Source organism: Gopherus flavomarginatus, chromosome 1 (genome assembly GCF_025201925.1).
Source record: "Gopherus flavomarginatus isolate rGopFla2 chromosome 1, rGopFla2.mat.asm, whole genome shotgun sequence".
In the NCBI taxonomy this organism is placed as follows: Eukaryota; Metazoa; Chordata; order Testudines; family Testudinidae; genus Gopherus; species Gopherus flavomarginatus.
In genome coordinates, this window is record NC_066617.1 from 358503589 (window position 1) to 358528433 (window position 24845).

General features: G+C 50.2%; 1 protein-coding gene across 4 annotated transcripts in view; it reads right to left on the minus strand.

Annotated features, from left to right (window-relative positions):
- CAPN5 (calpain 5) overlaps window positions 1–24845 on the minus strand; it is a 128859-nt gene that overhangs the window by 78462 nt on the left and 25552 nt on the right. For 2 of the 4 annotated variants that reach the window (XM_050930503.1, XM_050930513.1), the window contains exon 2: window positions 14905–15081. In XM_050930503.1, the coding sequence (XP_050786460.1) occupies window positions 14905–15066 (162 nt within the window). In that variant the 5' untranslated portion in view covers window positions 15067–15081. The other 2 variants (XM_050930523.1, XM_050930532.1) reach the window with 2 other exon arrangements.

Here is a 24845-nt window from a genome sequence, read left to right on the forward strand (position 1 = left end):
AAGTCAGCCACTTGATTTGTTTTCTCCCCGAATACATTTCCTAAAAATGAGCTTTCTGGCAACACTGCATCATCTTGCAGATTAATGCAAAGGCAAATGGTAAACAAGGCCAAGACTCATTACAGAATTAAACAGCTGTTGCCTCTGCAAAGTTTTTGGCATCCCCAGTGAAACTCCAAGTCAGAATGAAGAGCAGGGAGGGGGCGAGAGTCGTACTGGAAGGAATAATGCTAATCAATTCCAGGAAACTGCTATCACACCAGATGTGAGAGAAAGGCCAACAAAACAGCAACACACCCAGAGGGCAGGCATCGGCCTGTAGGTCATGATCTTTGTCCCTGCAGTTTGATCAGTTGTGGCTTTACTGAAGGTCTAGATCAGGGGTCGGCAACCTATGGCACGCGAGCCAATTTTTAATGGCATGCTGGGGCCTGCAGGGACCCCAGTGTGCTATTAAAAATCCTGCTGACGCGGCAAGCTGCAGGGCCTTCCCTCGCCTTCTCCCCTCCCCTGGAGCCCTGCCGCCGCGCACAGAGCTCTGGGGGCCCGGGCTGCGCGCTCCTGTGGGGCAGCGTTTGGCTCCATGGGGAGGGAAAGATGCTCCCCGCTCATCCGGAGCCCTGCCGCCGCGCGCAGCCCCACCTCGTCCCTCAGAGCACTGTGTGTGTGGCGGCAGGGCTCTGGATCTGTGGGGAGCCTCATAGTAAGGGGTCTGGGTCCGGGTCCGGGGGGGGGGGGGTTGGATAAGGGGTGGGGACATTCAGGGGACAGGGAGCAGAGTGGGTTGGATCAAGGGGTGGGATCCCGGGGGTGGTTGGGTCAGGAGTCTTGGGGGGGGGCAGTCAGGGAGCGGGGGGGGGGTTCGATGGAGCATGGGAGTCCCGGGGTCTGTTAGGGGGTGGGTTGTGGATAGGGGTCAGGGCAGTCAGGGGACAGGGAGCAAGAAGGGTCCTGGGGAGGCAGTTAGGGTGGGTGTGTGGGTTTCTGGAGGTGATGGTCAGGGGACAAAGAGCTGGGCAGGCTGGGAGTTTGGGGGGGCTGTCAGGAGGTGGGGCTGTCAGGAGGTAGGGGTGTGGAGAGGGGTTGGGCAAGCAGGGGGCAGGAGGACGTTGTATGGGTCCAGAGTTCTGGAGGTCCTGTCAGGGGGCGGGGAGCGGTTAGATAGGCATGGGAGTGCAGGGGGTTCTGTCTGTGTGCAGGGGTGTGGATAAGGGTTGGGGCAGTCAGCGGACAGGTAGAGGGTAGGGGCCAAAGGGGGCAGTCAGGGGACCAGGGGCAGAGAGGCTTAGATGGGGGTGGGGTTCCAGGAGGGGGTAGTCGGGACAAGGAGTGGGGGGGGGGGTTGGGAGTTGGGGAGGGCAGTCACCCAGCCCTCTGCCCTGAGCCCTGACCCCCACACACACCCAGCCCTCTGCCCTGAGCCCTGCACCCCCACACGCCCCCCAGCTCTGAGCCCTGTACCACCCACCCCTGTTGACTCCTCACACCATGACTCTGGCACCCCTACACATACCCAGCCCCCCTACCCTGACACTTTCACCCTCCTCACATGTGCCTAGCCCTCTGCCCTGACTCCTGCATCCCCCACATCCCCAGCCACCCCACATCCCATAGACCCCGCACATCCCCATCCCCCCGAGCACCAAACGGGAGCTCCTGCACCCCCACTCACATTCCCACCTGCATCCCTCAAACCAAATTGGAGCTGCCCAGGTAAGTGCCCCCATACCTGAACCTGCAGCCCCAACCCTGATCCCCCTCCCTCATTCTAGCTCCTGGCCAGACCCTTCATCCCCAGCCCTGTGCTCGGTCCACTCCCACCCTCAGCTCAGTGCAGAGAGAGGAAAAGAATGGGCCAGAACCAGGGAGAAGGTAGGTACCCACTGTATGTGGGCAGGGCCGGAACCCCAGACCGACAGTGAGCTGAGCGGGTCCGGCAGCTGGGATCCCAGCTGGCAGGAGCCGGTGGATGGAACCCCTGAGTGACAGTGAGCTGAGCCGCTCAGCCCACTGTCGGTCTGGGGTCCCAGCTGCCGGCTCTGCTCAGCCCATTGCCGGTCTGGGGTTCTGGCTGCTGGACCCTTGCCAGCCAGGGTCCCGGCCGCAGGCCCCACTCAGCCCACTGCCGGCCTAGGTGAATAGAACCCCAGACCAGCAGTGGGCTGAGCAGGCCAGTGGCGTAAGATCAACATTTTAATTTAATTTTAAATGAAGCTTCTTAAACATTTTGAAAACCTTGTTTATTTTACAATACAACACTAGTTTAGTTATATAATATATAGACTTCTAGCGAGAGACCTTCTAAAAACATTAAAATGTCTTACTGGCACGCGAAACCTTAAATTAGAGTGAATAAATGAAGACTCGGCACACCACTTCTGAAAAGTTGCCGACCCCTGAGCTAGATTTAAACCAGCCACACAAGCTAGGCAAAGGGACTCCAAGTAGTGGGCCTGATTCTCTCTGCGCATCACCTATACACCGGTGTAACCCTATTGATGTCAGCAAGGCTACTGCTGATTTACACCATCATAAGCAAGAGAAGGATCAGACTCCATGAATCTGAAAAGGCTCCCTCCTTATACAAGAGCCCAGTCTGATATGGGGCTGAGTGTTACCTGACATTGGGCCAGCTAATAAGCGTAGGGAGGACTAATGACTCACCAGAGTTTGGCAGAAAGCTGCACGTTTATTATACTGATAGCTAAGCTCAAAAGAAGGCGAGGGGTGTCCACACTCACACACTCATGCTCCCAGGACAGGCACAGCACTGGAGATGTCAGGATCCTTCAAGGTAAGTGTTCCACAGCGCAGCGATGGATGGTGCAATGAAGGTAAGTCTTCCCGAGGCACGATGGAATGCAACACGGCAAACCACTAGCCAGGCAGTCCGGGCAAAGGGCCTTCACGGGAATTACAATCTTGTGAGTGCATTCCTGAGAACATGGCCCCTTCCCCTTTTAAAGACTTGCTCCTCATGGCCTGCAACTGGAGATGACTTGGCCACGTCTGATTGGTCACACTCCACCTCCGGCAGTGTCCGTGCAGTGTCCATGCATTTGGCGTGTGATCGCTGCCTAATCAGAGTCCCAGACATCTTGTCTACATAGGCGCTCTTCTGATCTTCCAGCTGCTCAAGCAGCCCATTCATCCCACAAGCATTCCAGGAGGGAGGGGGAAAGCCACTTCACAGGTATTCAAAGAGAGAGAGGAGACAAGGGGGTGAGGGCAGCGTCACAGACCTTTTAGGCTTACAGATCACTGCTGCTCCTAGAGTACCACCAAACCCTAACGATTTCAACAGAAGCTGAGGGCAAGCAGCAGGTCAGGACTTCAGCACTCAGGATAGCAGTGAATGTTTCCAGTGACGATTAGGCTGGGAGAACAGCTGTGTGCACTGCCCGCACTGCTAGAGCCCAGTGGCACCTACCACATTTGCTAGAATGTTTCTAGCCTCAAGATTCAAGGTAACTAAGGCTTTGTCAGTAAAGCTTTGGTCGATCAGGGGTGGGAAATAACCCGCTCGTTGGGGGTGGTTTAATTATGCCGGCAGGAGAGCTCTCACCTGCTGGCAAAGAACGGCGACATGGAAGACCTTACCGTGGTACGTAAGGTCTGTAGTGTAGACAGAGCCAAAGTTCCACAGTCAGTTTCTATTCATGCTGTTGTCTTCTGACAGCCTCTGCTGAGGGGCAGCAGATGTCTGGGGCCCTGCAGGTTGGCTTCCCGGGGGAGAAGTCAGGGACGTGCAGTCTGGCTGTGCTCTAGGTGTAATTTGTTTTATTTACACACGTGCACACAATTCCTCCCTCCAAGAATCTCAGCCACACGGGTACCTGATTCTGCCTTCATGACTGACTCTAACTGGAGACCGTGACAGAGAGCAAGCAAGCCCTGAATCTGCGCTGCTCTTACTCCCAATAGTCTGAATTAACAGAGCAGTGGGTGTAAGGGCAAGCTGGTTACTGAAAGCACGAGGTGAAAGATGCCTCCCTCTGCAGCTCCCCACAAGGTAGGGGCTTTTCTAGCAACATTCTCTGTCTCCTCCCCTTAGCCACCTGCAATTCCTCAATCAGTAGGGAGGGCAGCTTGGAGAGTTCCCTGAATGGCCTCAGGCTCAGAGATCATGTTCAAGAGCGGGGGAGGGCTTGGATCATTTTCGTGAAAGCTTAATAGCAAAAAAACCCACAACCTTGGAGAAAAAGCCAAGGAGAAACTCAACCCTCTTTGCTGGATTCCATCAGCACAGCTCAGAGAATCCAGCTGCCTGAGCAATGAAGAGGCGGCTCACTCTATAGCAAAGACATCGCTGTAAACATTTCCCCTGCAGATCTGAGGCTGGAGACCGTGGTGGGAGGGATGAGGAGAAGTTCTCCATTACATGCACTGGAACAGCTCCAGGGGGCACTTGGAACAATACTGAACAGCTATATGATGGTAGCGCACAGATCCCAATCCACACCAGGGACCTCTTGCGCTGTGCAAACACAGGGGTGAAATCCGATCCCTCCTGAAGCCACTAGCAAAGCTCCCATTGACCTTCAGTGGGGCCATGACTTCACCTCCAGGGCCCACCCAAATTGTGTACAATCAAACAATGAGCAACATCAAGGGTGTAGGCAAGGGAGACAACCAATAGCCAGCGTACAATGTTCAAAATGTCTGTACTCATGAAAAGTGTTGTTGTAGCCGAATCGGTCCTTGGATGTTACACACACAAGGTGGGGGATTGGACCAACTTCTGTGGGTAAGAGAGAGAAACTTAAATTCATAACTTTGCTGGACACTAAAAATCACGGTCGTAATACAGAAGTGGGATTTATGGCTTATTGCAACAACCTGTAACTTGCTAACCCCCCTTTTTTGTCCTCTGACTACAGGGGTGTAAACAGGCCACTTCACCTTGACTGGTCATATAGTTTAGCGTAAGTAGTTACCACATATTCCATCAGTTCAATTTTGCATGTGGTTATGACACTCCAGGTACCTCTCCCAGACCTGAAGAAGAGCTCTGTGTAGCTCAAAAACTTGTCTCTCTCATCAACAGAAGTTGGTCCAATCAAAGATATTGCCTCACCGTAGTGCAGGGGTTCTCAATCTGGGAGTCAGGACCCCTTAGGGAGTCGTGAGCTGTCGGCCTCCACCCCAAACCCCGCTTTGCCTCCAGCATTTATAATGGTGTTAAATATATAAACAAGTGTTTTTAATTTATAAGGGTGGGTCGCACTCAGAGGCTTGCTATGTGAAAGGGGTCACCAGTACAATAGTTTGACAAACAGTGCCCTAGTGGACAGAGCATTGGTTGGGACTCAGGAGATCCAGATTCTAGTCCCAGCTCTGCCACTGGCCTGCTGGGTAACTCTGTGTCTCAGTTTCCCCATCTGTAAAATAGGGATGGCGATACTGATCTCCTTGGTAGAATACTCTGAGATCTGATTAAAAACACTGAATAAGCCAGGTATTGTGACTAACAACTTCAACAGGAGCAAGATTAGACCCTACTTTATGAAGTTTACACACACACACACACACACACACACACACACACGAATTAAGACAGAATCTGGGCCTGTAATTAAGAATTTCATCTTTTGCATCAGATAGCAGAAAGTAGCCATTCTCCCCACTAAATCCCAAGCTTTGCTGGGGTGACTGACAGGAAGGAAACCCACTGGGGCTTTATGAAATAACCCATGAAGTCACTTGTGGAGGCTTCCTGACCTTTAGAAGATTTACCTTCTGTTAACAAACAAGCGAATGGAAGCTGCAAATGAGGCTGATCTTTGTTTCCACGTGCAAAAGAGCCTAGTGGATTAAAGTGGCAGCAAAGGAAGGATTTGGGGCCAGATTCCCTTCTTTGCTGAATTTCTGCTCCGCACAGCAGGGGCTGCCTTGGAGCTGCTCTGATTTACACCATTTGGCAGTGGTCTCTCTGGATCATCTGCCAGCTGAGCACAGCCAAAGTGCAGTATGTTTAAACCCCTCCTCCGCACCCCGATGCACCTGGACCCTCAGGGGAATTCTCAGCCAGCCAGATCCAGCCACTTTCCAGCTCTGTCTCCATGTAGTTTGCAGGCAAGATTACGAAATTCAAAGCCTGATTTTTGCAAGCTTCTCTCACATGAGTAAGCCCAACTCATGCAATTAGTGCTATTGACTTTCTACTCATGTGAGCAAAGGTTCTAGGATCAGGCCCTAAAGCGCATATACTGCCCTGAGAGCTTTACTGACTGGGTCAAAGTTGTCCATGCTCAGGCTGAGCTATCAACAATGACATTAGCACTGCTTTCTCTCAGAGCTGCTTGAGGTCGTCCCTATCACTTCTGGTTCCAATGCTGTTAGCAGATGATCTCGCAAGACAGAGACACCCAGGGATTTCAAACTCCCCTCCCTGTAGAAACCACACACACACACACACACACACACACCCCTTTCATCTAGCATGGAGGCCACAAAGGCTAAGAGCGAGAACTGTCACTGCTTGGATTCTGAGTCTTCTCCCTGGGAAGGGAGGTTTGCAAACACACGAATAGGACAGAAGCAGACCGTACCTACCGTTCTGATTTCCACAGAGGTATGGGGCACAGATGCTCAAGAGCAGAGGTAGCTAAATTTTGCCCAACCGCAAGCGGCATAAGCTTGCCAAAAGTCAGAGAGCTGAATGTAACAAGCATGAAATGGAGCAGATTGCAGCCATCCTTATACTGTAATGCAGAGCTGATTAGCAGTGCGGTGTGCATTAACAGTCACCAGTGTCTTTCGGGCAGATTGCATATTGCAGAAATATTTTCGGAAGAGCTAGAAAAAAATCCTCCCCTGCACCCCTTCAGATAACGACTCTTTCCTTTCTTCAGAACCAGTGAGTACTCTATGAACGGTTAGGGCCAAATTTTCAGTGCTGACCTCTGTTTTTATGAGTATAATTACACACCAGTAAATATTAATAGTGAGGCAACTATTCACACAGCAACGGTTAGACATTTGGATGAAATGTGGGTTATTCTATTGATGAAAAGAGATATCCCTATTTGGTCAGTGACTCTCAACCACTTCTGTTCTCATGACTTGAGAAAAAAACGGAGAGCCCCTTTCCCATCCAGCCATCAGGGCCAGCTACAAGTTTTTTGCTGCCTCAAGCAAAAACATTTTCCCGTGCCCCCCAGTCTTACCCCAACTCCGCCCCTTCCCCACTCCATTCCAACCCCTTCCCCAAATTCCCAGCCCCGCCTCCTCCACTGCATTTCCCCTCCTACCCCTCCCTCCCTCCCAGCAGTAGCGCACTTGGGGGAGGAGGCAGAGGTGAGCTGGGGGGGGGAGCGGTTCCTCTGCCCCCCCGAGGGTTACTTCCTGCGGCCCGCCCCGCCCCCCCCCCCCCCAGTTCACCTCCACTCCACTGCCGCCTGCTCCCCCGAGCGCGCCGCTGCCCGACGTCTCTCCCCTCCCAGGCCTGCTGCTTGAATCATCTGTTTTGCGGCAAGCCTGGGAGGGGAGAGACGTGGGGCGGCAGCACGCTTGGGGGAGCAGGCGGCAGTGGAGCGGAGGTGAGCTAGGGTGGGAGGAGCAGTTCCTCTGCTCCCCCTCCCTGGGTTACTTCCTGCAGCCCTCTCTGTGCCCCCCACCGCTGCAGCTCACCTCCGCTCAGGGCCAGCTCCTGGCTTTTTGTGCCCCAAGCAAAAAAAAAAAAAAAGGAGCCGGAGTGCCGCCCCTTGGAAAGTGCCACCCCATGTACATGCTTGGAGCGCTGGTGCCGAGAGCCGGCCCTGCCAGCCATAAAGAAAAGGAGGGTTAAACTGGCTTATGATAGCCCCACAGTAAGGCGATCAGGACTAATTCACATTGTCCGCTCCCCATTTATTTGCTTTATCTGTGTTTAGACTGTCTGTTCTTTGGTACAGGGATTGTCTTCTTATTATATGAATGTACATTACTATAGCAATGGGGCCTGACCCCCATGGGGGTCCCTTGGTGCTATCATAATAGAAATAAACACTAATCACTAAATGCTAATAACTAATATATACATAATACCCATGCACAAAATATAATACCACAATACTGTAGAAATAATAACTAAATCCTAATAAATATATAAATACTGCTATATATATATATATGCATTATCTATAATATACAAATATATCATTATTAAAATAAATAACTACAGACCAATGAACTGAACACTGATAATAACAAAGTACTATAATGAACGGCATCTGCATGAATTAGTAGGTGCTACCGGCAGAAATGAGGGCTGGTGGGAAAGCGTTGGCGAGCTCTGGAAAGGTCAGTTTCTGTTGTCCAGCCCTGTTTGTGTCATTCCAGTGCAGGTTTAACAGGGTTTTCCACATACCATGCGACATCCCAGGGCCCACATTGTTCCAGGAAAGCAAACAGCTGCCTTCTCTGTCGACACCGAAAATGGACAAACACGGAGAATGGGCCCAGCTCCCCTGCAGTGAAGAACGGGGAAAGCGAACCTCTTGGGAGACAAATCCTGGCCCTGCCACCCAAACGGCCTCTTTGCAGTGGAACCAGTCTGGCTCTGCCGTGCAGAGGGAAGAGGCCTGGATGTGGGAGAAACCTCCTGTGTGACACCGGTGCTCCCTTCCTTGCAAGTCCCCTGAGCAGCAGCACACAGGGGACAGGAAGAGCAACTTGGCAGCCACTCCACAGCCACAAGGGAAGGATTCTTCCTCCAACCCACACAACTTCCTAGCATCCATCACCCCGGCAAATCAAGCCAGGTGCTGGGAGCTGCATGGACCCCTCACTTCAGGAGACAAGCTAACGAGATGGGAAGTCCTTTGACCCCTTTCCTCTCCCAGTGTCGTAACTGGATGTCAGCAGGAGCTGCAACACAGCATGTAGATGCGGCATTATTCATCATACAGGTGACATTTGGTCCTGCAAAGTGTTGAGCACCCTGAACTCCCAGTGTCACCCCCCAATGCACAGAACAGGACCCCGAGACACTTCTGAAGCAGTACCCCATTAAGCCAGTACACGCTCAGAACTGCTGGAGGTGCTGTCTTGCAGATGAGACTGAGCTGCTGACTCCTTGCAGCGCTTATCCCAGGCTCCTGCAGTTTGGCCAATAACTCTTTGCCTGCGTCAAACTGCCCCAGCTGTTGCACTTCCTGTCTTGGGGCCTACGTCTGCAAAAATCTCAGTGACTCCAACGGTGCAGGTTACACTTGTAATGTCACCTGGTTTCGCCCTACACACAGCTGCATTTCAACCCTGGACGGATGGATGCATGGAGGGAACACACAAAAATTATGTTACAAGAATGTTAAGGCTGTAAAGTCAAGCACTCAGAAGTTAGGACAAGCCAGGATTCAGGTTGCCTGTGCAACCATAATTCAGCCCCCTTGTGCTTATGCATTATGATTAAGGCTGCAAATTTGTCACGGAGGTCACGGATTTCGTGATTTTCTGTGACCCCTGTGACTTCTGCAGTGGCCGGTGCGTTTGCCCCGGGGTCCACCTGAGCAGCTCGGGCAGCCCCTGGGCCAGCCGCACCAGCCACTGCTGGGGCAGTCTCAGGCCACCGCACCCTCCCCCCCACAGCAGTAGCATGAGTTTGGGTATGGGAGGGGGGCTCAGGGCTGAGGCATGGGGTTGAGGTGTGGGAGGGGGTGAAGGCTCTGAGCAGCACTTACCTCAGTGGGGCTCCCCAGAAGTGACCTGTTCACGACTTTTACTAAAAATACCCCTGATTAAAACATAGCCTTATTTATGATACAATCTTTACTTGCATGATCACATGCTAATTTTCCCACAGGACCCTTGCCTCATTTTGTGCACAGAACTGGCCAGCTCTGGGAAATTGGGATTTCCTGTGAACTGCATTTCATTAGCTAAACACAGATTTGTGGGCCAGAGTGATGACTGGAACCATGTCTAGTTAGGGAAGAGGAACACAATAAAAGGCATCCACAAGCTGCCAGTGTTGCGAGACGATGCCCAGTCTCGGGGCCAATCAGGGGAGAACTGAGTGCCAGAGTCCCTCTGCAAAAACAAGAAGCCAGCAGGGAAGAGCCCTGCAGCACCAACTACCCAAGTCAGCTTTTGGAATTGCTTTGCTCAAACCTGCGATACAGGGAGCAGCCCCCTAATTGAACTATAAGGAGTCACCCACTTTGGCCTGGCACTGGGCCTCAGGAGGCGAGCCCTTCCTTGCCAGAAAGCGGGCCCAGCCAGAGAGCTGCAGAGTCAGAGCTCTGCTGGGGCACTCCCAGCACAGCCCAACCCTTCAGCGGTGGCCAGGGGGAGATTGTTTGTGGTGAACTTGCTAGGGCTGCTCCTGTAACCCACCGGCTCGCCAGAGCAAGCCAATCAGTGTCCGTTGTGCTCTTGCGCCCAGACTGAGGTAAGGGTGAGGGTGTGTGACCCTTTGAGCACTCTGGTACGTCCCCGTGAGTCTCGGCTGGCCTGACCAACTCAGTGCACCTCACACGCTGATGTCATGGTATTTATCCAAAGGGTGGCATGTAATAGATCACTGGAAAACGAATAACTCCCCGATCGTTTATATCCATGTGTGGTGTATGTATAGTTAACCTACCCAGATAGCCTGGAAATATGGGACTTAAACTAGGCATGTCAGGGGAAGTTGAAAAATGGGTTTTTCCTGACAGAGGGAAGGGGTTGACACCTCAAGCCAGGTGTGGTAAGGACAGTGAGCTACTGGTTTGTGTCGGAGATTGTAGGAAGATCATCTGCACTGTAAAAATCACAAGTAGGGGAGAAGCCAGCTTGGCATTGGCACAGCGTCCACACCCAGGAGGCGGAGGGAGACTTATCTGGGGCTACATTTCAGCAGAGTACATTTCAACGCTTACTGGACTATAAAGAGAGGGGAGAGAATCCCTAAGTTATCCTTCACTTGAGGAGACATAAAAAACTAAGGGTATGGCTACATTTGCAGCTGTACAGCGCTGGGAGTTACAGCTGTCTTCGTACAGCTGTGTAGGGAAAGCGCTGCAGTGTGGCCACATTTGCAGCATTTGCAGCGCTGTTGGGAGTGGCTGAACAGGCATTCTGGGATACCTCCGAATACATCTGGAGGCCAATTACAGCGCTTTTGGTGGCCACACTTGCGGAGCAGCGCTGCATCACCAGCGCTGCAATCGTTATACCCCAGGCAGAGCAGAAGTACAGCCAGCACTGCAGCCAGGGAGATGCAGCGCTGTATGTGCCTTGCAAGTGTGGACGGTGAGTAAGTTGCAGCGCTGTAAACCCACCACCAGCGCTGCAACTCTCCAGTGTAGCCAAGCCCTAAGTGCTTTGGGCTGTGGGACTGGGTGCCAGAAGAATGACTATGGTGAGAAAACTTGGAGCAAAGGACTCCAGTTCGTTCAGTTGTGTTTCACTCTTACTAGTGAATTTTGTGGCCATTCTATCCCTATTATTTCTACTTGGTATCACTGAAACCTGGGTCCTTTTGCTGATAAACACGTTTTACTTGCACTATATACCAACTCCGTGCAGTGACTGAAGGGGAGACTGTGCTAACGCCAGTTGGGCTAAAGGCTTCTGTGTACTGTCTCTTTAAGGGAGCAGTGAACCTGTTACAGTGTTGGGAATGCTACAGCCAGAGGGGCTATGCATTGCACAAAGACATTTCCGGCGGGGGGGAGAGCTGGGCCTGGAAGGGTTGTTGAGGTTCCTCTGCAAGGAGCAACTGGGTGATGGAAGCCTAGGTGAGACGTCCATGCTCATGTGCTGAGAGCCACAGCAGAATAGTATTCTAGGCACCCTGAGCCCCTTACTTTGGGTTTTACCCAGGTCAGTATCACAGGGCTGGATACCACACTGTCACAGAGCCATAACGCCTGGCGATGGCAGAGACCCACTAGGCCAGCTGGCCAGGCCCTGCCCAAGTGTTCCCTTGAGACCATTATGTATTTATTTAGATTTAGAGTAACGAAGATGCCTGTCTACGGGTATAGGAACCTGATCATTAATTATACAATAAATACCATTCAATTAAGCCTCAGCAGCATTAAAATCATCAGCTCTCCAGGAACTCAGCCAGTTGCTTGCTCCGGCCTATCCATCCAGCCATGTTTTTATATAGTGCCCAACACCATAGTATGGCCACATCCACACGCGCTAGACACAGAAAAGATCTATTGGCCCAACCAGTCTATTCCCCGGGGCCAGCCCAGGTTTGTCCCCTATTGTACATTTTTCTAGTGCTTGGTACAGACTAGCCTTATAGTGTAGTAATGGGGGTCCCGCCAGTCCCCATATGAAAACTGACTGAGAAGATACCCCAACGCATCCATAACGTTACACGGGATGCAAAGGAGCGTTCGGGGGGCACGGCTGGAGCTTGGGCTAACCCCCACGGGGGGTGAGGAGGGAGCGCCACCCAGTTCCACTCCTGGCCCTGGCTGCCGGCCCCACCCAAGGCTCCGCTGCCAGCCCTGTCCCCTGCCTCCAGCCTCGGCCCTCTTACTGTGGCCCTCTGCCTGGAGCTGCAGCCCCATTCCTGGCTCCGGAGGTGGGGCATGGACAGGGATAATGGGGGAGGGAGGGAGCAAGGGGAAAAGTTTGGGGACCAGTGCCATAGAGGAACCGTGCTGGTGCAGCCAGCCCGTTTTCAGCAGGGCAGCATGACCGCTTCGGCGGTGGCCCAGCGCAATGCTGCTCCTCCTGCCATGCACAGTACACAAAGAATCAATTCAGCCCTTACCCTCCCTTTACACAAAGCCTTTTTATTCCCTCCTCCACTCCCTCCTGGATAAAGGCTCCACTGTCACTCTGGAAAGACAAGCAGGCTTTCTAGAGACTCCCAGCTGGGGCAGAGAGAGACACGATGGTTGCTCACAGCAGCTCTAGAAATCTTGCTGGGTAGCCTCTCTGCACGGCACACCAGCTAAGGCAGCACTGGCGGCGTCTCCCTGTAGCCAGGAGGTTGCTCTTGGAGGACCTAAGGTGCGTTACAGGGTGGGTTAGGAAGGTGAGCCCAGCAACAGCTCATCAAGTCGGTAATGAGCTACAGAGCAGAGCCCCAGCCAAGGGAGTGAGAGATGGAGAGAAAGCAGGACAACCACCCTACTCCCTGCTCTCCTCCTCCCAGCCCCCAGGACTGCTGACCCAGTATGCTGCCCCCACACTGCAGCTCCTGTCACCAAGCAAAGGTGACCCTGCAGTCCCTCCAGCCAAGAGTCCCAGCTCCTCAGCTCTGCTGGCTCACAGGCCCGGAGGCAGTGCTGGGTGAGAGCCCAGAGCTCAGCTCCACTCAGGAGGCCTCAGCAGCTCCTCGCGTACTGCTCCCATCCTCATGGCTTTGTGAAAGGTGCTCCCTGCCCCATGGCTCCAGACGAGGGGGCTCTAGGTCCCCAGTGGCTCTCCCATGCCTAGCACTCTCTGAGGGGCAGGGTAGGGCTAGGCCCCGGATCAGTCAGGACACGGATCCATGACCTATTGCCCCCATAGGCAGCATGGGGGCCACCAGGCCCAGCTCCGGTACTTCCAATGCCCAGCCTGCTAGAGCAGGCAGTGCCCAGATTCCCAGAGGTTAAACACCGACAGAAGCTGAAGCAAATGCCTCAGTCAGGCACTGCACGCAGCACTGGGAACACAGAGAGCACCCTGGGGAGCAAATGCCAGGTGTATCAAACTGCTGGCAGCTGATCGCAGCGCCCTACGTGACCTCCCTCCCAGCCAATGAAAACATCGCCAGGTGCAATTTCCTTGTGCTGAGGAGATATGGACAGACAGAGATACAGGACCACAGGTGACAGCCCCGTCCTTTCCACATGATCAAGGATGCACCATGCTGCTGGCCCCTCTGCACCCCGGCTGCATTCATCTCGCCTCCCAGCACCACCCCCTGTCTCTCTGTGTATTTCCAACCCATCCATCTCTGTGGTGTGTAGGCATCTCTGGGGCTACATGTGGAGCAGAGAGGAAAAACAGCTCCTGAAGGGGACCAGCAGGTAACAAGGTCCAGAGCTATAGAAATCTCTGGGAGACCTTTGGGACAGAGGCTGCTGCAGCTGACAAGCCATTAAATAAGGGGTTAGAATGGCATGACAATCACCCAAAACCAAATAAATAAAACCCAAGCACTAGCATCTTAGCAGCACTTTGCAAACATCGGTTAGTCCCCGAGAGGATTAGCAACAACATCGAGCCCTCCTATAGTTCAAAACTATTATTATATTCACTTTACAAACACAGTTGAGTTACGGTTACAAGTCACCGTCGAGGGACAAGTCCAAGGTCATGTGCTGAGCTAGTGGCAGAGGAAGGAGCAAACATCCTGAACATCTGCGACCCAAACTGGCTTCAATGAGCCAGATGGGACTGCCATTGAAGACAATGCTGAAACTCCCACCGATTTCAGTGGAGCAGAACCGGTCCTAGTGGGAGCTGTCGGTATCCGGGATGTGGCCTGTAGAACTCAGGAGTCCTGACTCCCAGCCTCCTGTTCCAACCACTAAATACACTGTTGCGCCACGTCTGACAAGCCATGCTGCCCTTCAAACAGCTCCCTTGCTCTGAGATACACAAACAATGTACAAGAACAGAGGCTCTTGCAGAGGGCGAAGGTAAAGGAAGGGTAATCCAGTGATTAGCAGGCCAGCTTGAGAGTCAAAAGACCCAGGTTCAGTTCTCTGCTCTAGCACTGACCTCCTGTGTGACCCTCGGCAAGTCTCTCTGTGCCTCAGTTCCCCATCTCTACAATGGGGATAACAGCACAGCCCCACTTCCTAGAATTGCTGGGAGGATCGATACATTGGAGCTGGTGAGGAAGTCGGATACTATGGTAACAAGTTACCTATGGCAGATAGCGCGCTAGGGAGCAAAGTTACTTGCTTTTTAAGGTGTGACCCCATGACAGCAGCACAAGGATGTGCACAGGGAGGACATCCGAGCCTCACTTACATTCGGACGTTTCCACTGGACGCCTTGAATGCGTGACTTGTAGAAGAGGGAGTCGTCAGTAGCAGGGAAGAGCGGATCCTCGAAGAGCACCTTCCGCCGTTGGCAGTCTTTCTTCAGGGCCGAGAAGTGCTGATTCTCGTAGGGCTTTGCCGAGGAGAACATCCTTCACCCCAGTTGCTAGAGGACAAAGCAACATGGATGAGATGGGGTGGGATGAGACACAGAGCCCTTCCCAGGACCAGGCTCACCCATCCCGCTCCCAGCAAAAACATTCAGCTACATGGAGGAAAGGGGCCACCTGAATGATGGGAAACAGAGATTTCCACTAGGTTAAAGCTCCTCTAAATAGGCCACCAAACAGCATGACGAGTGGATCTCATTTCCCCGCCTCCGTGACACCTCAGGTGTTCAGATACCATGGTGCCAGGTGCAATATTAAAACCCAAAGAGTGCTAGGCCTGCAGCCTCTGGTGTCCTAGTGAAATAACAAAGTCCATGTCGGAAGCATGTAGCCCTTCAAGCCAACCACAGGGAAGATGCTGCCATGAAAGGTCCCAATAAAGGAGCAGGTGTGTATCACATTTTACCAAGGCTTTGATGAGCGGGGAAGTTTGCGTTGTGGAAGGACATTGGCCCCACACACCCCATCTATGCCCCAGTGGGAGAGAGGCAGACACACCCACATGTCCATCTCTCCACACCCTATGAGCAAACCTATGCCTCTAAGCCAGGCGATAAGGAATGTCGGGACCCAGCCCAAAAGGCTGGTTCAGCTACTCCTCCTTCCAGGCCCTATAACCCCAGCTTAGGGTCACGCAGGGCAGGAGCACTGCACCAGCATTGCTAAAGGCACGGGCTCCCATTGCCGTTACTGTGAACTGTAACAAGCTATTCCTGAGCTGTGTCAGCAGCCAGCTTCACCTCTTCAAAGTCAGCAGCAGGTGTACGTGGCCCCAGAGGTCTGTGACACAGGACACTCCTCCCCCAACTCCGAGATGTTAGCAGGCAAAATCATTTTCTGTCCTGAGACGACGCATGCCGCTCTACCCGCCCCGCCATCCAAATTTAGACACACACACTCCATGACTTCAGTGGCGACGCCAGGTTTAATAGAGATTCTCAGATGCCCCAACCTCTTATAATTAAAAAGGTCTCCTGGCACAGGGCCATGTCTTTCTAGATTAATTACGCTCTCTCAACAAGCAGCTGGATTCCTGGGCGCAGACGTGATTTTACCAACCCAGAGGAGACATGGAAATCATATCCCACATACCCCCACGAGATGCAGCAGCAGCTGAATCGTTCCATCCTAGTTCTTCACCAGCCATGGTGGCTCCCCCACATTGCACACCAGCTCCTTTGATTGGCATTCTAGACTCCCCCATCCATGCCTGCCTCCCACAGGGTAAGAGTGTCCTTACACAGGGCCTCTGCACCACTTGATCCACAGGGTAGAATATGCAGGGGTCTTGGGAATGGGCAGCAAGTGACTCAACGTATTATTCTGGTAACTAGGCATCATCGCCCAAAGACATTGGGAATCACTGATTAATGGCTAAAAAGTTAGAACAAGAAACTGTATAAGTACTGGTGACGAGTAGCTCCTTGTCTAGGGGATTAGGTGATGGACACATCTGGGCATCTGTTTGGAAGCAATTAATTTAGTTAAATGATTAGGATTAGTAGGGAGAAAAATACCTGGCTTCTAACCCACCCCTATCCTAACCGAGGTAATTATTCATGATGGCTGCTGAGCAAATCTGCCTCCTCTCACCTGGGTGAGATGAACACTTAATTTAGGAGACCTGCTGAGAGCAAACCAAAGATTTTAATTAGCCTTATTTATCAACCTGATCAGCAGCAAAAATGTTCATTACTCAGCGCCTAAATGAACCTAAACTAACATCCATGCTGATTGCACTGGAGGACACTACCTGGGTTCTGCCACAGTTGTGGCTCATCTAATTAAATAGTCATTTTCTTCTGCTTCATCCCAGTCACTCTCGATCATCCTGAATCATCTCCAGTGATGTGGACTCTCCTGGGAGCCCGGAACAGCAAAAGGCTTTGTGGATTCTGTTCTTTACTCTGACCTGAGAATATAGGGCTTACATCATGCCTTGAAGTCGCAGGGGTGTGTGTGGAAGTGCACTGCCGGTGCTTGAGCAGGTATCAGCGTCCCCAGAAGGAGCCTGGGACATTCCAAGGTGCAGCATGGCCGCCTTCTCCTCTGCTCAGAGCCAGCTTTGATGACTAGTGTGGAGCAAGAAGCCTTGTCCCCACTGGAGAAGGCTGCCACTGCCAATTGCACAAACCTCAATCAGGCCTTCCACTCACTGGGCTATGGATGGGGAGACAGTGTGGGCTCGTAGACAGGGCACGGATATGAGACAGGGGCTAGTAGACAGGGCACAGGTACTAGACAGGGTGGCTCAGGAGACTTGTGTTCTATTAGCAGCTTTGCCACTGACCTGCTACGTGACCTTGGGCAAGTCACTTCATCTCCATTTCCCCTCCTTCCTTTGTCTGCCTTATCTATTTGGGTGGGATTTACCAGGGTGTTTAGGCACCTAACACCTACTGATTTCAAATTAATGAACATTAGGTGCCTAAATACCTTGGTAAAGCCTGCCCTTGGATTCTAAGTTCTCCAAGGCAGGGACTGTATGTTACTATGGCCAGGTCTACACTACATACTTACATTGGTATAACCACTTACATTGGTATAACCACGTAGCTCAAGAGCATGAAAAATTCACACCCCTGGGCAACGCAGTTATGCAACCTAACTCCCCATGTAAAAACGCTATGTTGACGAGGAGCTTCTCCCATCGATACAGCTACCACCTCTCAGGGAGGTGGGTGAACTATTCCGACAGGAGAAGCCTTCTCGGGCGTTTTCACTAAAGCATTACAGCAGTGGAGCTGAGCCATTGTAGTGCTGCACATAAAGACAAGCCCAATGTCTTTGTAAAATGCCTAGCGCAATGGAGCCTGAATTAACACTGAGGCCTCTAAGTGTTCCTGTAATAGAAATAATAACATGCGATCCATTCTGTAGAATTTTGAAGCCATCTAATAGAGAATCTGAGACTTATACCCCTGCTACGTAGCATTTTATGGGTCTGTTTGAAAGCTGCATAGAAACATTCTTCTTCTTTGTTAAATTCTATGCACTTTTTGCAGCCTTTGGTCACACTTTCTATTAAGGATCCATTGACAAATAGTATATGAAGGATTAATAAATGATTATTAGATGTTTTAATAAATGGTTACTCACTTGTTACATAATCCAACAGGTCAATAAGTGGCTTTTAACCATCTTCAACACCCACTACTTACGTTTGTAGCAAGCGTATAATATCTGCTTATTTATTAACCCTTTATAAATAAAACCTTAAGATCAAATGTGACCCGTTTTTCTTTTTTTAACAGACAGTATTTCTGAACCTTGAGGATATTCAGCCTTTTACTCTTTTTGTATCCAAACTGAGCATTCCCTTGGTGAGAAGCATAGAATCATAAAATATCAGGGTTGGAAGAGACCTCAGGAGGTCATCTAGTCCGACCCTCTGCTCAAAGCAGGACCAGTCCCAATTAAATCATCCCAGCCAGGGCTTGGTCAAGCTGGGTCTTAAAAACCTCTAAGGATGGAGTTCCACCACCTCCCTAGGTAACCCATCCCAGTGCTTCACCACCCTCCTAGTAAAATAGTATTTCCTAATGGCCAACCTAGACCTCCCCCACTGCAACTTGAGACCATTGCTTCTTGTTCTGTCATCTGCCACCACTGAGAACAGCTGAGCTCCATCCTCTTTGGAACCCCCCTTCAGGTAGTTGAAAGCTGCTATCAAATCCCCCCTCACTCTTCTATTCAATTTGCAAACATCTAGAAGATAATAAGGTGATAAGTAAGAGTCAGCATGGATTTGTCAAAAACAAATCATGTCAAACCAACCTGATGGCTTTCTTTGACAGGTAACAAGCCTTATGGATGGGGGGAAGCAGTAGATGTGGTATATCTTCACTTTTGTAAGGCTTCTGATACCGTCCCACATGACCTTCTCATAAACAAACTAGGGAAATGCAATCTAGATGGAGCTACTATAAAACATGACCTATGAGGGAAGAGTGAAAAAACTGGGTTTGGACATGACAACAGTTTTCAAGTACATAAAAGGTTGTTACAAGGAGGAGGGAAGTAAATTGTTCTAGTTAATCTCTGAGGATAGGACAAGAAGCAATGGGCTTAAATTGCGGCAAGGACTGTTTAGGTTGGACATTAGAAAAAACTTCCTGTCAGGGTGGTTAAGCACTGGAATAAATTGCCTAGGAATCTCTGTCATTGCAGATTTTTAAGAGTAGGTTAGACAAACACCCATCAGGGTGGTCTAATACTTAGTCCTGCCAGGAGTGCAGGGGACTGGACTAGGTGACCTCTTGAGGTCCCTTCCAGTCATACAACTCTGTGATGGTGGCTGCCCACTGGTGGGGTGAGGAAGAAATGTCCCATTACTTACATACAGCATTGCACAATGGGCAAAGTGCAGTATATGAGCCTGATTCTTCTCTCTGAATTTAGTGGAGTTACCACTCCCCCTCCCTTGAGCCTGATGTAATTTGGGGAAGAATCAGCCCCTTTGGAAACCGCAGTTACTGACCACTACTGGAATCCAGACCCTGACTTGATGGGCTAGCCTGTGCTCTTATCCAATTTGGTGACACTGATGAGCCTGATTCCCTTCTCGGTCAATCTTTAACTGGTGCAATTCCACTGACTTCCATGAGTTGCTCCTGATTAACACCAGGATCAGATTATGGAGAAGATTATTAATAATGAACTAAAAGGAATTGGTGCCAACCGCCAGGAGATACATTTATTTCCTGCTCCCAGCCTGTTCAGCTTTTCATGCAGACCATTTGGGAGACTTAAAATTCCACCGCCCTGCAGAAAGGGAAAGTCTTTACACACAGGACCTCTGGGAGGTTGCACCTCTAGGACTGTCACTGTGCCACGTACTGTACACTTTGATGAGTCACCCAAAAGGTGTTCCACAGTCTGCCAGGAAGCCCCCTGGCCTGGACGATACAACAGAGTGATACATTTTGAGAGAGGAAACAGCCTGGTCTAGTGGTCAAAGCACAGCTTGGGAATCAAGGAGACCAGAGTTCTATGCTCTGCATTTCACTTCCTTTGAGAGTCACTTCACTTATCCCTGCCTCAGTTTCCCCAAAAGGCTAATATAAAACTCACTCACTATCTTTAAGCATTGTGAGGGTAAAGGCATGGGGGGTTGGAAAGGACTTTCATATCCTTTAGATGGAAAGTGCCAAACTTCCTTTGTTTAACTCTGCACTGTTCTGTGGCCAGACTTACATCTGGAGAATTCCGTCGACTTCAGGGCCTTAATGCTAATGAGGCATTTGCTCTTGACCTCAATGGGAGCAGGACTGGGCACTTATGCTGCAAGCCCCTTGGGACAGCAGCTCCCTGTATTTATTGTACAGTGCTGTTTACATGCTGTCATTTGTCCAGCGTCATCTGAGCCCATGCAGAGCAGAGCTGGGGCGCTGGAAGAAAGAGAAGTAAAGAGAAGCCGAAATGAAGAGCCTCATAAGGGAATCTGGGTATGAGCAATCCATCGACCCTAGGGATCTCAAGCAGGTATAGATGATTTGGACGGCAAAAACTGGTGATTATTATTGTTGTTTGTATTACCGTATCACCGAGGAGCCCTAGTCACGGACCAAGAGCCTGTTGTGCTAGGTCCTGTACTAACACAGAACAAGGAGATGGTCCCTGCCCCAAAGAGTTTACAATCCAAGTATAAGACAAGAGACAACAGATAGATGACAGACAGACGAGGAAATACAAGGAAACATGGATAGTGCTGTCAGCAGGACAGCCAGTGGTCTCAGCACATCCACAGTTTAAAAAACTGTTGCCAAGGTTTTTTCTAGGCAAGACATCAAAGGAAAGTTTTGAAAGAGGATACTGAGGTAGCTTTGCAGATGTTTTATGGAGAGCAACTCCCAAGCACAAAGGGAAACCTGGGAGAAAGCGCAAAGGTGCTCATTTGAAAATTTAACAAGAGGCTGCCAGAGGCTGGGATCAGTGCAATCGCAGGCGGAAGTCAACAGTGAAGGAGGGCGGATGGGAAGAGGGTTATTAGACTTATCTTGACCTTCACAGCCTTGATAGGATAGAGGAGGGGGAGATAGGGGAAGGAAGCAATGAGAGGGGTGACATGGTCAAGGCTACAGAAACTGGGTATCAGTGGGGCAAGATTGCATTTGTCAAGGGCAGAGAGAAGGATAGAGGATGAGGAGAGCCTGGATGAGAATTTTAGCTGCATAAATGGCTAGCAAAGGCCATAGCTTAGAGATGTTATGTAGAAGGAATCAGCAAGCTTTAACCCTAGTTTGGATTTGAGATTGGGTATCTTTCTACGAGATGTGCTTTAGCTCAACTAGAAGTTTAGCTGATGCAGAAACCACTTGGTGAAATGCTATGGTCTGTGTCTGTAGGAGGTCAGGCCAGAGGGACTGTAATAATCCCCCTTGGCTTTAAAATCTATGACTACATGGTAATTACATCTCCCAGCGTAAGAGCTCTGGGTGTAAACCAATTGCTTTAGGCTGTGCTTTTGAAAGCAGAGGTTTGTGTTTCCTTTGCAGGCTAGAACTCTGATAGGTTTCTTCCAACCTACAATCTCCACTGTGGTCCTCAGAGAGCTGTGCTAAGCTCCTATGCTATGATTCAGTAGATGGCACTCTCCCCACTATTACTGGATGTACTACTATCCATGTAAGAGGTAAAACATGTAAAACAGAGGTCCCAACAATCTGTGATCACTGAGTCTACATATCAGAGGGGTAGCCGTGTTAGTCTGGATCTGTAAAAGCAGCAAAGAGTCCTGTGGTACCTTATAGACTAACAGACGTTTTGGAGCATGAGCTTTCGTGGGTGAATTCCCACTTTGTCAGATGCATGTAGTGGAAATTTCCAGGGGCAGGTATATATATGCAGGCAAGCTAGAGATAATGAGGTAGTTCAATCAGGGAGGATGAGGCCCTGTTCTAGCAGTTGAGGTGTCTACATAGCAGCTAGACACCAGCCGACTCTGGCTCACGGGCTTGGGCTGCGGGGCTGTTTCACTGTGGTGTAGGGTTCTGGGCTGGAGCTGGAGACTAGGCTCTAGGACTCAGCGAGATGGGAGGGTCCCAGAGCTCAGGCTCAGAAGTCTATACGAGCCCTGCAAGCCTGAGTCAGCTGGCACAGGCCAGCCATAGGTGTTTAGTTGCTGTGTAGACATACCCAAAACTGCCAATGCCAGAGTCTTGCAAAAGTAAGGTTATTGACTTGTGAAATTCCAGCTTAGGCAACTACTGCCTATAAACATATATTCCCCCTACACTTTTAGTTGATACAGTACGCTTCAGTTCCTGACCTAAAAGTTGGCAGGGTGTTGCTGTGAGCTGTTAAACAGCTGGTACTTTCCACCCAAGAGGTGGCTGCATTTCAGCATGCAGAGTAAAGTGATTCCTGTTGGTAAAGTACTCTGGGATCCCCTGGGATGGTAGGCACTATGTAAATATAAAACTTTAATTATTATAAACAAATGACTCACTGACGGAAATCAATTTGGTTTGCAAAGGAGACTCTCAAGTGAACCGAGAAAGAATGTTGCAGTTCAAGAATATTTATTAAAAACCATGAAAGAGAAAGGTAGAATTCTGACACTGCCTGCTATTAAATCCATCATTGCCTCTAATTTACACGTTAGATTTGGCACATTAAAATGCTCCAGGCAGCCTAGATGCTTTTTTCTCTTGCACAAAAGCCAGGAGAACCAAGTTCAGAAACCACAAAGGAGTATTAAAAACAAACACTTCCATGGCTGAGGCAAAATAAATACAACCTGGGCGAGAAAGATCAAGGCCACCACATCTTAACGATAATGGAAATATGATGCACAGACTGTGGATTAAAACACTGGTGCATTAAAACACAGCTTGAATCCAGATGTGAGGCACAGAAGTTAAGAGGCTGAAAGGGCTAAAATGGGAGAGACATTGTCTTGGAGGAGGTCAATCATATGACTCAGGTATATTATGGAATTCCCTTTATCGCCTCCAGAGATTTGGGGGCATTGGAGCCAGCCAGCACTGCCAGCTGGTAGTGATTATGCATATAAGTGCTTAAACCAGGATAACTGTTTATTATACAAGTAGGGTCCGATTGCAAACTAAAAGACTATTCTCTTCCCACTGCAGAAATTCCACCCCTCCAGAACCGGGGCTGCTACGGCACAACATCTGGGCTTAACGACATCACTCTGCATGCAGTCTGGCACAACAACACATGCCACTTGGGGCAACTTCTAGAATTCAGTGGCCTGATCCCTGCACGGTACAAAAGGTCTTTAGCCTTCTGATCATAGGGGGGAAATCCTGGTCCCAACGAAGTGAGAGGGAGTTTTGCCATTGACTTCAATGGAGCCTTGATTTCAGCCAGAGTGTCTTATTTTATAGCTTCATGTTATGTTGCTAGCGATACCCAAGTTCTTTCAATGTTTGCGTCTGCAGTGAAGCGGAAACTCTGCACTTGATCAAAGCCCATGTGACCAGATTCCCTCCTTATAAACAAATATATTCAACAAAGCTGGAAAAATACCACACGCGCAGCAAGGCAATACTGCTTGGTGTCCTCTCTCCCACGTGTTTTGCCCCACTAAAGACACAATCAAACAAGCAGTGAGTCAGCCAACTTGTTTTTCCACCTATTCATGGGAGACTCAGAAAAGCTTGGGTGTTACCAGATCCACCAAACCATAAAACAAACCACTTCACCCAGTTTCTACACAGAACATGGACTGACAGAAATCTAGGCTGGAAGGGACCTCAGGCGGCTGCCCCACACTGCAGGTGGTTTACGTACATCTCCTAATTAAACCATCCCTGACAGGTACTTGTCTAACCTATCCTTAAAAACCGCCACTGACAGGGATTCCACAACCTCCGTTGGAAGCCTATGTGACACTGGCAGACCAGGCGTCAGCTCATGCCAAGATCCCCGCACCTCAGCTGAAGACCAACAAATACATAGTTGGAGTCCGTCGGGCTCACCTGTCAGTCCTGTTAACATGGGCACTAGAACTATAAGATGTGTTCAGTCGTTACGGAACGCTTGTGAGTTGCTGCCTGCACTAATGTCACTTATAACATTTGAACCCCAGACTGTAAGGTGGTAACTGAGCATTTGTACTGTGAGCCTCGCTGACTATGCAAATCGCCAGACAAGAGAGAGACATTAACCAGTGTGGGGATGTCCCTGCGTGTTCTGCCCAACAGGGAAGGCTAATCAACACCAGATGGACTATCCCGCCATGAAAACTCCTAATAAGTGGGAACTAGATCTCCATGCTGCTTGGACTCTGAGTGGTATATACAGGACATATGGACCTTGCTTATTATAGAAGCTTCTACTACTTTTTGAAACGTAAGATTGTAATTCATTTGTGGGTTTATATGTTTACCTGCTTTAACCTTGTAAATAGCTCTCTTGTTTCCTTTTCCTGTATAATAAATCTTTAGATAGTTTATTATAGGATTGGCTACAAGCATTGTCTTTGGTATGAGATCTAAAATGGAATTGACCTGGGATAAGTGACTGGACCGTTGGCAGTGGGAGTAACCTGAATGTTGCTGTGATTGGTGGGGTAAGGGACCATCTATCACAAAGGCAGGCGTACCTGGGCGGCAAGACACATCAGAGCACCCCAGGGGACTGTTTGTGACTCCACGTTAAAGCTGTTATAGTGCCTGAGTAGGTTACACTTCGGGATGTTAAATGTTAACCAGTTAACTGGTAAGCATTAGTCTTACTGGCTAACCCGTCGTCACTGTTAATCCCTGGGCTGGCTGGGCAGCTGGCCGGA